The sequence below is a fragment of the Arachis hypogaea genome, chromosome 3 (genome assembly GCF_003086295.3).
Source record: "Arachis hypogaea cultivar Tifrunner chromosome 3, arahy.Tifrunner.gnm2.J5K5, whole genome shotgun sequence".
NCBI classification, from domain to species: Eukaryota; Viridiplantae; Streptophyta; class Magnoliopsida; order Fabales; family Fabaceae; genus Arachis; species Arachis hypogaea.
In genome coordinates this window covers 109,565,551-109,579,023 of record NC_092038.1, presented here as the reverse complement: position 1 = coordinate 109,579,023, position 13,473 = coordinate 109,565,551, and the positions used below count along the sequence as shown (strand labels likewise).

The following is a 13,473-nucleotide window of genomic DNA, read 5'->3' as shown; positions in this document are numbered from 1 at the left end:
AAGATATATAACATAACATATATATCTCCCAATGATAACATTACAGTAAAGTTAGAAACTCATTTTTTAAAGTACAATTCCAGTTATGATGCTAAAAAGAAAAAACAACCACAATTGACTTTTTTGTTTGCTTGAGTCTGAATATATTTATTATAGATTTAAGAACATTTTAATTTATTATTCATAAAAAAAATTGATTTTTTCATATAATAAATGTATAGTAAATAAATTAAAAAATTAAGTTTTATATATTTTTCATAAGAAAAATTTGAATTAATAATTTTAATATGTAGTTATGTACCTTGGAAAACATTTACACATGTTAGTTAAATTCATTTATTATCTAGTATCCTCTTGTTTCCAACCATATATAATGTGAGAGACCTAATTCTTATCCTAACATATCAAGATTGTGAGACTGTGGAGGAGGGAGAAAAGCAGAGAAAAAAAAGAGAGCACTTGTGTTGTGAGGTGTGAGAAAAGAAAGAAAGAAAGATGGAAAACAGGGAGGAAGATGTGAAGGTAGGAGCAAGCAAGTTCAGAGAGAGGCAGGCAATAGGGACAGCAGCACAAACAGAGAGAGACTACAAGGAGGCACCAGCAGCACCATTGTTTGAGGCAGGTGAGCTCAAGTCATGGTCGTTCTACAGAGCAGGCATTGCTGAGTTTGTGGCCACTTTCTTGTTCCTCTACATCACGGTCTTGACTGTAATGGGTGTCAAGAGGGAGCCCTCCATGTGCTCCTCTGTTGGAATCCAGGGTATTGCTTGGGCCTTTGGTGGCATGATCTTCGCCCTTGTCTACTGCACTGCTGGAATCTCAGGTGGACACATAAACCCAGCAGTCACCTTTGGACTCTTTTTGGCAAGGAAGTTGTCCCTCACAAGGGCAATATTCTACATAGTCATGCAGTGTCTTGGAGCTATATGTGGTGCTGGTGTAGTGAAGGGATTTGAGGGTAATGCTCGCTATGAGATGTTAGGAGGAGGAGCCAATGTGGTCAACCATGGTTACACCAAGGGTGATGGCCTTGGAGCTGAGATTGTTGGCACCTTCGTCCTTGTCTACACCGTTTTCTCTGCTACTGATGCCAAGAGAAACGCTAGGGACTCTCATGTCCCTGTATGTACTCTTCTCTACTCTCTTCTCTTGTACCACTTTTCTATTGTTTGTATTTAGGAATATAACCTTTTTTAAATGGTATAAATGTAGGTTTTGGCCCCTCTTCCCATTGGCTTTGCTGTGTTCTTGGTCCACTTGGCTACCATTCCCATCACAGGAACTGGCATTAACCCAGCAAGGAGTCTCGGAGCTGCCATCATCTTCAACAGGGACAACGCATGGGATGACCATGTAAGATCTAAACCCTTGAAATTCTGTTCCTTTTAACCAAACCACTTCAGTAAAATTTTTATGCTTTTTGTTTTACAGTGGGTTTTCTGGGTTGGACCTTTCATAGGAGCTGCTCTTGCTGCCATCTATCACCAGATAGTGATCCGAGCCATTCCGTTCAAGACAAGGGCTTAACTTCAAAGCGATTAGACATGCTCTATTCTCTTTCTGTATCATGTTTCTGCCGTTTGGACCTTCTTACTTATGAATTTGTTTCTGTTAATCCTTTATCAATTATCATGTATGTGTGTGTAAAGTATGACATTGTTACTTGTTTTTTGGCGACAATATGAACCAGTAGTTGTTCTTTTATGTTTTGTTATTTGTTAACTGGGTGAAGTACAACCAGTTATGGCGACTATTCTTAAGTTTGTAGCTAATTTTGTGTTAGGAAATGTATTAGTGACCAAGATAGAATCTGTCAACTTTTAACAACAATTCTAATTAATAATTATTAATTTTAAATTATTTTTTAAATTCAAAATTTAATTTTTTTTGTGACTAATTCAAAATTTGATTAATTGATATTAATGATATTTTTAATCAAAACTTATCCTAATTTATTTTCACTTTCACTCACTATTCACCACACAAATTTTAATCCCTCTCCCCAATGTCCCTACGTGCCGCCGTAGCGCCCCGCTGCAGCATCTTTGTGCACCATCGTTGGTCGTCCTTGCATCCTTTTCCGTCACCTTATTTGCCATTCGAGCAGGAAAGACAACCACCATCGCACTTCTACTTCACCCTCTTCGCGTTTCATCGCGAATCATCCGTGCAACACTCTCGCATCATCGCCACTATCCCGTCGCACCCCCGTCTAATCTGCGCCACTCGCACCAACGCCGCTCGCCCGACGCATTCTCGCTGCTCGTGACTGTCATCCCATCGCTAGCATCCTCTGCTTTTGCCTTTTGCAGTTCTATCCACGCTCGAGCCGTCGACCCTCGTGTTGGCCTCCTCCTTCCTTGTCGATTACCAGGACTCCATAGACAAGGTAAAGCCACTTGTGTTACTCTTTCTCTATATAGTTTATTTCTTTTCTGCTTGGGGTTCTTCATGCCTTCTTTATTAGGCTTTAGTAATCAAGATTCAATTTAGGATATTCATTCTTCTAAATGTGACTAATTCTTCTAAAAGTAGTGTTTCTTTTCTCAAATATGATTTTGTTGAGATAAAATCCAACGTGTTTCCACTTTCCAGAAAGCTAATTGCAAATAAGAAATTTGTGTGTTTGATTTGGGTTTTGTCCGACAATAAGAAAAATGTTGCAGTGTCTATGCTTTATCAATTCTAAAAAGACGAGTGAAATTTTATTCCTGTGAATGAATAATAGGATCCTCATCCTTTGAATGGTCTTGCAAGAAAGGCTACTGAGAGTGGGACATATCTTTAAACAGACACTTGAAAATTACAGATTTATTCCACCAATTATAACCGAAGACAAGCCAGTATAAATAATCCTTCTATCTTTTGGTGATCCATAAAGTTACATTAATTCATGACAATATGGTGGTTGAAGGATTCAGTACTACATGCTAGTGGCATTCAATGATTCAAATTGGAAGCTTAAGGAATATATAATTTTGACGGTAGTAATGTGAGATTCGTTTATTTAGCTTTTGATATGGTGAATGGGAGTCACCAGCATTTTTTATGAAAGACCCCTAATAGCTATAATTTGGTCAATGTAAAACTGTCTTAGGTTGATTTATGTGTAAAAAAAAAAAAGCAAATGGTCATTTAGTACTTTCTAAAAAATTTGGTTAATTAAACTTATTTCTTTGTATTAAGATAATTTTTTTTTTAAATTCGCTTGGATACTAGCCCTGAATGAGAAAATTTGTAACCACCATTGCCAAGGTTGGAAGATACTCAAGTCTTTTTAGGGTACTACAATGTCATAATGTTACAAATGAGAATAACATTCGAACATTGAGGCTTAGTTTGGTAAATTTTTTGAAGAGGTATTTGTGGTTTTCAAAAGCACATGTATCTTATTTTGTGTTTGATAAATAAAAAAGTTTATGTCTTTGTATTTATAGTTTTTAAAAATTAGGAGTACTTATAAAAGTGGCTAAGGATGAGCTTTTTAAGACTTAGATGTGTCTACAATGGATGTGTCTTATGTTACTCTTGTTTGGATGTGTCTATAATAGATGTGTCTTCTGTTACAAAATTTGCTAGGATGTGTCCTCTGTTTAAAACTTCTTTAGATGTGTCCTTAACAGATGTGTCTTCTGTTTCAAACTTCTTTGGATATATCTATTATGGATGTGTCTTTTATTTAAAATATAATTGGATGTGTCTTTCATGAATGTGCCTTCTGACTAAATGATTTTTCTAAATAGGGGTGCATCTTTAATAGATGTGCCTTTAATGGATGTGTCTGCCGTTAGATATGTCTTTAATGAATGTATCTTCTGTTTAAAATTTGCTTGAATGTGTCATTAATTTCATAACTACTTAAAATCAGATAAGATTTAGATTCGCTCTGACACACCCTATTCTAATTTTTGAATACAAGCCCCTACCTTTAGTAAAGAAGACCAACTTTTAATCAAGACTACAAAATAAAAATAAATAAATAATTAATCATATGATCTGAAGATAGTTGACTACAATCCAAAGTTCACAGTTCATGAAACTAAGAAATAAACTTCAAATTTCAGAAGAATATTATTTCATATTCTGAGATTGATAATACACAAGCAAACAAAATATTGACAGCTTTACAGTCGCCTATGCAAAAAGCAGAAAATTTGACTAAAGAATTTAAAAAACATTTTAAAAACAAATCAATTAGTTATTATTTTGGTCAGACTTAGCATCAGAGGGCACTGCGAGGTCTTCAGATGGATTAGGCTACCTTGATCTATCTGATTCAGTTGCCCCTCCCAGCATATGATCCGCTAATATAGTTAAGGAAATTAAATTTGAAGGTTAGTAACTTATATAATCAAGCACTAACTATATTCCAGAGCTAAGAAACATAATCATCAACCTGAACCACTTAGCTTCACCACCATCCTCTTGACAATCTGGATCTCTGCTTGATATGAACTCACAAGTTTGATCTGCATCCACAAGACAAATCGCAGTTCCTGAAATCTAGCACAGATTAGCAATATCCACTGTCAAATGAAACCCTAACCATCTATTTACCTGTTACAGCTAAATAAGATGGTTGTAGAGCAGCAGTGTGTGATGGAATTAGAGGAGACGGGTCCACGCATCCAAGAACCAGTGCTGGCCTTCACGCAGCCGCGTTGAATGATGCAGGATGAGGAGTTTTGACGGAGCTAACGGGGAAGACGAGTCCGCAACGACGACATCGACTAGGGTCAGAAGCAGAGGCAGAAGCAACGACAAGCACAATTGACGAAAATAGCCATTTGAGGGCAAAAACAACATTCGCGATCATTCACTAGGAACCATCCATTCACAATAAAAAATAACATCCAATAAATTATAATTGAATCATATGCATACTCAACAAAAGTAAACATCCAATTGGCATAATTAGAAAATCCAACAATTGAAATCAGAGACAAATCCATTTATCAATCCACCAAAAATCATAATATTTTCACACAAGAGTATACATTCTTCTGAAACTAGAAACAAAATAAAAGCATCTTCTATTACTTAAAACCCTAACAATATACTAACCAATTGGAGAACACCTTGGTGATTGAAGCAGTAACGGCATGCGACGGTAGTCGACCAGCGATGGCAAGCCGGCGTCTAGACAGAAGTGGTTGCTACCCTACTTGTGGGAGGCCGTGTGACGTCGACGCCTTCCGACGAAAAGGACTCTGCGTGATGACGTCGACCTCAGTGAGAAGGAACAGCAACGACATAACGGCGACCTGGACCTACGTGAGAAGCAACAATGGCGGGGCTGTGTTGTGGTGTTGAAGACAATAGCGTCCTTGCAGGTGGGGTGGGACAGCTCTGTTGTGCAGATGGAAGCCGAGGCGGTGCTATGAAGGCCATTCGCCGGCGGTAGAGACGTCGGGGTAAGGGAGGCTTTGTAGTGAAGCTAGCTAACGTTGATGGAGGTGTGAAGAGGAGTGTGGGTGACGATGGAAAGGGGTAGGTGAAAGGTTAGAGATAAAATCAAGGTTGCGAGAACTGGACCGGTCATCGAACCGGTCAAGTGACTGGTTCAATGGTTCAACCGGAATTGAATCATAGTTGAACCAGTTTAATTAAATATAGAATATAATTTTAAAAAGCTAAATTCAATAATTTTTAAACTAATAAGATTTAAAATTTAACAATTTCACAAAATGAACAATACATAATTTATCATTAAAAGGTCATAAACAACTTCAAATATCAAAGTTTATAACTAAAGAATTGTTATTGTTAATTCTGGTCTAAGAATATCTGAGTAGTTAGGACGGTTTTTTCCTTTCCTCATATATAATCAATTGTGCACAGTGAATATCATAATGCAATACAATCTCTCTATTCAGTTTCCTTTCACATTCATCTTCCTTATACAATTTGTCGAACCAAGCTCAATGTAACTTCATCATGAATTGAATCCTTTAGTTTAAACATAATTTCATCATCTAATGAGACCTCATGAAATGAACTGAATTCTATTTGAATCCGAATTTACAATTAACCAGTTCTAAGAGAAAAAACTGAAGTTAAATTCTAGAGCAACAGAACTAACCAAGCTCACATCTTTAGCAGCAACTACTAACAATTCACTATAATTATGCAAAAACCCTAAGCTAGATAGAATTGAATTTGCGTAAAAAGTAGAAAATGGAAGAAACAGAACCTTTGTGAGCTTGACATTGAGCAGAATTCTAAAATTGAACCTACATCGAATTTATTCAACATTACAGAACTATTAATCATATAATTAACAAAATAAAAAAAATTAAAAAACAGAACAAGAACCTAGAAGAACTCTGCATCTGAAGAATATCAACCTACTTTAAATCTGCCATAAATTCATCACTAAATAAAAGTTAAATTGAAAAAAGTCAAAAACCAAAAAACTTAAAAGGATTGAAAAATTTAACAACCGAAGATCAGAAGAACAAAAACAAAAATTCAAAAAGAGTGAAGAACAGAACAACTCAGTAGTACTCACCGTAGGAGAGTACAGAAGGCCAGAGCCAGACGACGACGCTTCAGTGACGGTGACGACAACAAGCCGACGACCAAGACGATGGCAACGCTTCAGTGACGGTGTTGCTTCGACCCACGATGGTGAGGCTTCGACCCACGACGGTGAGGCTTCGACCCGCGACGGTAAAACTTTCCTCCAGCGTTTGTTTCATTTGGGTGGCATTTCTACTTCGTAGGCAGAGAAGAGATTAAAGTTGGGACTGTTGGAAGGTCGAAGAGATTAGGAAAGTGGCTGCACTTAGACCTCACTTCAGCCTTTTTTTTTCTTCAGCGCCAAAGGACGCCGTTTAGTGATTTGGGGGGAGAACCGGTGCTTGATGAAACCCGACCGGTTCGCCGATTAACTACCGGTTCGGCCAATTTTTTTGTCGATTTTTTACAAGACAATTTTGCAGGTGGACCGAACTGGCTAGGTGATCGATTTCTGGTTAACTCGATTGAACCGGCCGTTTCAGTCCAGTTTTCAGAATATTGGGTAAAATGAAGAGGCATTTTTTTTTGTAATGGACTTTGGGTCCAATCCAATAGGAGTTGGAAGAAGTTAGTTGGACTCCCTGCTGGTTACCTAACGAAATTCAGTTAGTTAGGAAAAGTCATACTCAGCAGAAGTAGCATGAAGTGCGTGTTTTTTAGAATTTTGTTGTGGGTTTTTAAGAAAAAATCAATGACATTTTCTCCTTATATAATTAAAATAATACTTTTTATAAACTGTTTGATGTTTTATATAGATATAAAGATAATTTTTTTTAGTTGTCTTGAAAACAAAACTTAGGATCCGAATAGGAGTCATGAGAAAATCTAAAAACCTTAAATTTGTGTGGACTAAAATTTTTTTTAAGTGATAAAATAAATTGGTGGGTTGGTTTTATGAAAAAAAATCATAAAATCTGAAAATTCAAATTGAATGGTCAGATTTGTATATTAAAAAAATTTTAAAATAAAAAAACAAATTTAATCTTTAGATTTACATGTTAAAAAAAATTAAAAATCACAAATTTAATCTTCAAATTTTTAATATTCACACACAAAAAATACACAAATATTTATATTATTAAAAAACACTGCTTGAACCACAACACTAAAAGAAAAAAGCATAAGTTTGTTGCATATACGAAACTACTTAATTTTCTACAATGAGTTGCTTTTAACTTGTTATTGTTGGAGTAGTGTTGAGCTTGGTGTATGTTTTAAGCAATTGTAACTTTTTAAAATAAGTTACATCTTTGGGTTTTTTTAATTTATGTAAATTGTTACAAGATGTAGCAGACTACATTGAAATGTGTGTAAAGCAGAAATCCTGTAGCAATTTATATAGATTAAAAAAAGAGTTAAATACAATTTTGGTACCTAAGATATAGGTCGAAAATTTTTTTTATCTCCAACTTTCTTTTGCATATAAAATGGTCCTTAAGGTTTAACTTTTTTTGTGGCGAAACGAGATGCAGAGGTGGATCGTGCGCAGTTTCTTCTTCTCTTTCCCCTTCTTCTTCTTCCCTTCCCTAGTTCCCACTTTGCAGGAGGAGAAACACTCTCCTTTTCTCATTTTTTTATTTTATAATTTTTTTGTTATGGATAATTTAGTCCAAAATTTTAATATTTAAGTAAAAAGAACGATTTTAAATCTTGGTTTTAAACCTTAGGGACGATTTTATATATAAAAAAAGTTGGAAACGAAAAAATTTTTAGTCTATACCTTAAGGACTAAAATTGTACTTAACCCTTAAAAAAACATAAAAATGTAACCTGTTTCAGAAAATTGCAATTCTATGAATTCAAAACTAATTTGATTTATTTATGTAATTTTCCTATATTTAAATATTTATAACAAAAATTTGTTTATAATTATAATATTATAATTATAAATTATGATATTTTAACGTATATATTTATTATATTTAATTTATGATTTATGTTTTAATTGATAAGAGTTTTTTTATTTTTTTTGAATATAATTGACTGATTTTCATTTGTCATGTGTTTAGAAATAATATTTATGTGACACCATTAGTAAAAGTAAAATGACTAAAATTTATTGTATTAGGCTTAATTCAATATTTGCAATAGCATACAGACTTGTAGAGTAATAAAACAACAACTAAGAAAGTTCATTCCAAATATAAACGAAAAAGATTGAAACAAACTCCCATCTGAAGGCTAAAATAAAAAACCAAGAATAACTTCCAGCAAACAGTTCATTCTCATTAATACTTTGTTTTTTTAAAAAAAATAAAAAATAAATTGTTTTCAAATTCGGTTCCATGATCACTTCTTATAGAAGAAATCTTTAAATCCTTTTCATTTTGAATTTTCTTGCAAAATATTTCAAAAGCCAAAAAGGCTTCATTTTTGTGTGCAAGAAATAAAACCCAACCAAACCTAGAATAATCATCCATAATCACTAAACCATAATGTTTACCACCTAGGCTTTGAGTTCTTGTTGGACCAAACAAATCAATATGTAGCAATTTAGGTGGCCTTTTAGTAGAGATGTCTTCCTTTGGTTTAAATGAACTTTTTGTTTGTTTTCCCATTTGGCAAGCATCACAAGTGATGTCTTTGTCAAACCTTATCAAAGGAAGACCTCTTACTAACCCTTTCTTTACAAGTTTGTTTATTTGAAACATGCTTTCATGGCTCAATCTCTTGTGCCATAGCCACTTTTCAGATTCTTTTGAATGAAAATAAGCTACATTTTTATCCTTTAGTTCATCAAGGGTAAGTCCATACACATTATTACAATGCTTGGCAACAAAAAGCACTTCATTAGTCTTTTCATTTACAACACAACATTCAAATCTTTTGAAAGTCACTAAGTATCCTAAGTCACACAGTTGACTTATACTCAAAAGATTGTGCTTCAATCCACATACCAAAAATACATCATCAACGAAAGTAGAGTGTTCATTACCTACTTTTCCACCAGCAATAATTTTACCTTTACCATCATCTCCAAAGGTCACAAGACCTCCATCATACTTGTTTAGTTTGATGAAGTAAGTTGACCTTCCAGTCATGTGCCTTGAGCATCCACTATCCAAGTACCACATATCCTTTTTGTTCTTGGATGCTAGGTAAATTTGCATGAAAAGCTTCAGGTAACCTTAGGTATCCAAATTAATTTGGATCCTTTGAAGTTAATCCATTTTGATTGCCCAAGTGCATTGAAATCACAAACAACATTATAAATTTGGTTTCCCACAATTTTTTTCAATGAAGCATTGTGAATGTGAATGACCAAATTTCTTGCAATTAAAACAGTGATTTTCAGGTGCATATTTCTGAAAATGATATGAGCTACCATGCTGAAAATGATTAAAGTGCTGAAATTTTCTGGTTTTTGGAAGAGGTGCTTTCCTTTTGACAAACTAATTTTTGTTGAAATTATTCCTCTTTGCAAAAGTGTTCCAACCAAAATTTTTTGGAACATTAGGACTTTTCGAATATGAGGGTTTGTTGTAAAATGGAGTGTTTTTGGAAGCTACCTAATTTTTCAAATTGAACCCCAAACCTAGCCTAATTGAAGTAGGTTCGATTCTTGGTGAAGGCTCAGTTTCATTTGTGTAAACTTCATCAAATTTTTCTTCAAATATGGGAACATGTCCAATACTAGATTTGTTGAATGTGGATTTAGTATTTGATGAAAAAGTCACAAATTTTATAGAGGAATCATTAAAAACTGCACTTTCCTTGGTTATATAACTGGTGCACGAAATTGTGATCATCAACAAATGCGCCAAAGACTTGGAGCTCTCAAACGTGAATCACACTTTGTCACAACTTCACACAACTAACCAGCAAGTGCACTGAGTCGTCCAAGTAATACCTTACGTGAGTAAGGGTCGATCCCACAGAGATTGTTGGTATGAAGCAAGCTATGGTCATCTTGTAAATCTCAATCAGGCAGATTCTAATGGTTATAATAGTTTTCGAATATAAAGATAAATAAAGCATAAAATAAAGATAGAGATACTTATGTAATTCATTGGTGGGAGTTTCAGATAAGCGCGTGAAGATGTTGTGTTCCTTCTGAATCTCTGCTTTTCTACTGCTTTCATCCAATCATTCTTACTCCTTTCCATGGCAAGCTGCATGTTGGGTTTCACCGTTGTCAATGGCTACCTTTCGTTCTCTCAGTGAAAATGGTCCAAATGCTCTGTCACAGCACGGCTAATCATCTGTCGGTTCTTGATCATGTTGGAATAGAATCCAGTGATTCTTTTGCATCTGTCACTACGCCCAACACTCATGAGTTTGAAGCTCGTCACAGTCATCCCATCTCAGATCCTACTTGGAATACCACAGACAAGGTTTAGACTTTCCGGATCTTAGGATTAGCCGCCAATAATTCTAGCGTATACCACGAAGATACTGATTAAAGAATCCAAGAGATACGCGCTCAATCTAAGGTAGAACGGAAGTGGTTGTCCGGCACGCGTTCTTAGGTGAGAATGATGATGAGTGTCACGGATCATCACATTCATCATGTTGAAGTGTAGCGAATATCTTAGAATAAGAATAAGCTGAATTGAATAGAAGAATAATAGTAATTGCATTAATACTCGAGGTACAGCAGAGCTCCATACCTTAATCTATGGTGTGTAGAAACTCCACCGTTGAAAATACATAAGTGATGGTCCAGGCATGCCCGAATGGCCAGCCCCCATGAAGGTCTAAAATCGCATACACTGATCAAAGATCAATCAAAAGAATGATTAAAATACAATAGTAAAAAGTCCTATTTATACTAAACTAGTTACTAGGGTTTACAGAAATAAGTCTTAGTGCAGAAATCTACTTCTGGGGCCCACTTTGGTGTGTGTTTGGGCTAAGCTTGAGCTTTACACGTGCAGAAGCTTCTCTTGGGGTTAAACGCCAAGTTTTAACGTGTTTTTGGCATTTAACTCTGGTTTGTGACGTGTTTCTGGCGTTTTACTCCAGAATGCAGCATGGAGCTGGAGTTGAACGCCAGTTTGCGTCATCTAAACTCGAATAAAGTATCAACTATTATATATTGATGGAAAGCCCTGGATGTTTTCTTTCCAACACAATGAGAGCGCGCAATTTTGAGTTCTGTAGCTCCAGAAAATCCATTTCGAGTGCAGGGAGATTAGAATCCAACAGCATCAGCAATCCTTTATCAGCCTCCTATCAGATTTTTGCTCAAGTCCCTTCATTTCAGCCAGAAAATATCTGAAATCACAGAAAAATACACAAATTCATAGTAAAGTCTAGAAATGTGAATTTTGCTTAAAAACTAATAAAAACATCCCTAAAAGTAGCTAGATCTTACTAAAAACTACTTAAAAACAATGCCAAAAAGCGTAAAAATTATCCGCTCATCACAACACCAAACTTAAATTGTTGCTTGTCTCCAAGCAACTGAAAATCAAATAGGATAAAAAGAAGAGAATATACTATAAATCCCAAAATATCAATGAATATTAGTTCTAACTAGATGAGCGGGACTTGTAGCTTTTTGCTTCTGAACAGTTTTAGCATCTCACTTTATCCTTTGAAGTTTAGAATGATTGGCATCCATAGGAACTCAGAGTTCAGATAGTGTTATTGATTCTCCTAGTTAAGTATGTTGATTCTTGAACACATCTAATTTTATGAGTCTTGGCCGTGGCCCTAAGTACTTTGTTTTCAAGTATTACCACCGGATACATAAATGCCACAAACACAAGACTGGGTGAACCTTTTCAGATTGTGACTCAGTTTTGCTAAAGTCCCGAGTTAGAGGTGTCCAGAGCTCTTAAGCACCCTCTTTTTGCTTTGGATCATGACTTTAACCACTCAGTCTTAAGCTTTTCACTTGGACCTGCATGCCACAAGCACATGGTTAGGGACAGCTTGATTTAGCCGCTTAGGCCTGGATTTTATTTTCTTGGGCCCTCCTATCCATTGATGCTCAAAGCCTTGGATCTTTTTTACCCTTGCCTTTTGGTTTTAAGGGCTATTGGCTTTTTCTGCTTGCTTTTTTCTTTTTTTTTCGCCACTTAAAATTTTTTTTCGCAAGCTTCTTCTTCACTACTTTTTCTTGCTTCAAGGATCAATTTCATGATTTTTCAGATTATCAATAATATTTCTCTTTGTTCATCATTCTTTCAAGAGCCAAAAATTTTAACATTCATAAACAACAAGATAAAAAATATGCACTGTTTAAACATTCATTCAGAAAATAAAAAGTATTGTCACCACATCAATTTAATTAAGCTAATTTCAAGGATGAATTCGAAACTCATGTACTTCTTGTTCTTTTGTATTAAAAACATTTTTAATTTTAGAAGGGTGAAGGATTCATGGAATTATTCATAGCCTTAAGACATAGTTACTAAATACTAATGATCATGTAATAAAGACACAAACATAGACAAACATGAAGCTCAAAAACCAAAAAACAGTGAGATAAGAACAAGGAAGTTAAGGAATGAGTCCACCTTAGTGATGGTGGTGCCTTATTCTTGAAGGAGCAATGGTGTCCTTGAGCTCCTCTATGTCTCTTCCTTGCCTCTGTTGCTCCTCCCTCATAGCTCTTTGATCTTCTCTAATCTCATTGAGAATGATGGAGTGCTCTTGATGTTCCACCCTTAATTGGTTCATGTTATGACTCAATCCTTCTAGAGAAGTATTAAGTTGTTCCCAATAGTTATTTGGAGGAAAATGCATCCCTTGAGGCATCTCAGGGATTTCTTGATGATGAGCTTCCTCATGCGTTTCTTGAGATCCATAAATGGGCTCTCTTGTTTGCTCCATCCTCTTCTTAGTGATAGGCTTGTCCTTTTCAATGAGGATGTCTCCTTCTATGACAACTCCAGCTAAGTAGCATAGATGGAAAATGAGATAAGGAAAAGCTAGCCTTGCCAAAGTGGAGGGCTGTTCGGCTACTTTGTAGAGTTCTAGAGGGATGACTTCATGAACTTC

The 13,473-nt window shown here is 35.4% G+C and overlaps 1 protein-coding gene across 1 annotated transcript; it reads left to right on the top strand.

Annotated features, from left to right (window-relative positions):
• On the top strand, positions 1-1,704 carry LOC112790886 (aquaporin PIP1-3). Its single transcript, XM_025833500.3, has 3 exons — positions 1-1,122; positions 1,213-1,353; positions 1,432-1,704. Exons 1-3 carry the CDS (start codon positions 496-498, stop codon positions 1,525-1,527), a joined length of 864 nt encoding a protein of 287 aa, XP_025689285.1. The 5' UTR covers positions 1-495; the 3' UTR covers positions 1,528-1,704.
• The last annotated feature ends 11,769 nt before the right edge of the window (positions 1,705-13,473 follow it).

Coding starts and splice junctions, on each gene's coding strand:
- LOC112790886 (XM_025833500.3), top strand. CDS start 496: ATGGAAAACAGGGAGGAAGATGTGAAGGTAGGAGCAAGCAAGTTCAGA. Junction 1,123..1,212: donor CTAGGGACTCTCATGTCCCT/GTATGTACTCTT, acceptor GTATAAATGTAG/GTTTTGGCCCCTCTTCCCAT. Junction 1,354..1,431: donor ACAACGCATGGGATGACCAT/GTAAGATCTAAA, acceptor TTTGTTTTACAG/TGGGTTTTCTGGGTTGGACC.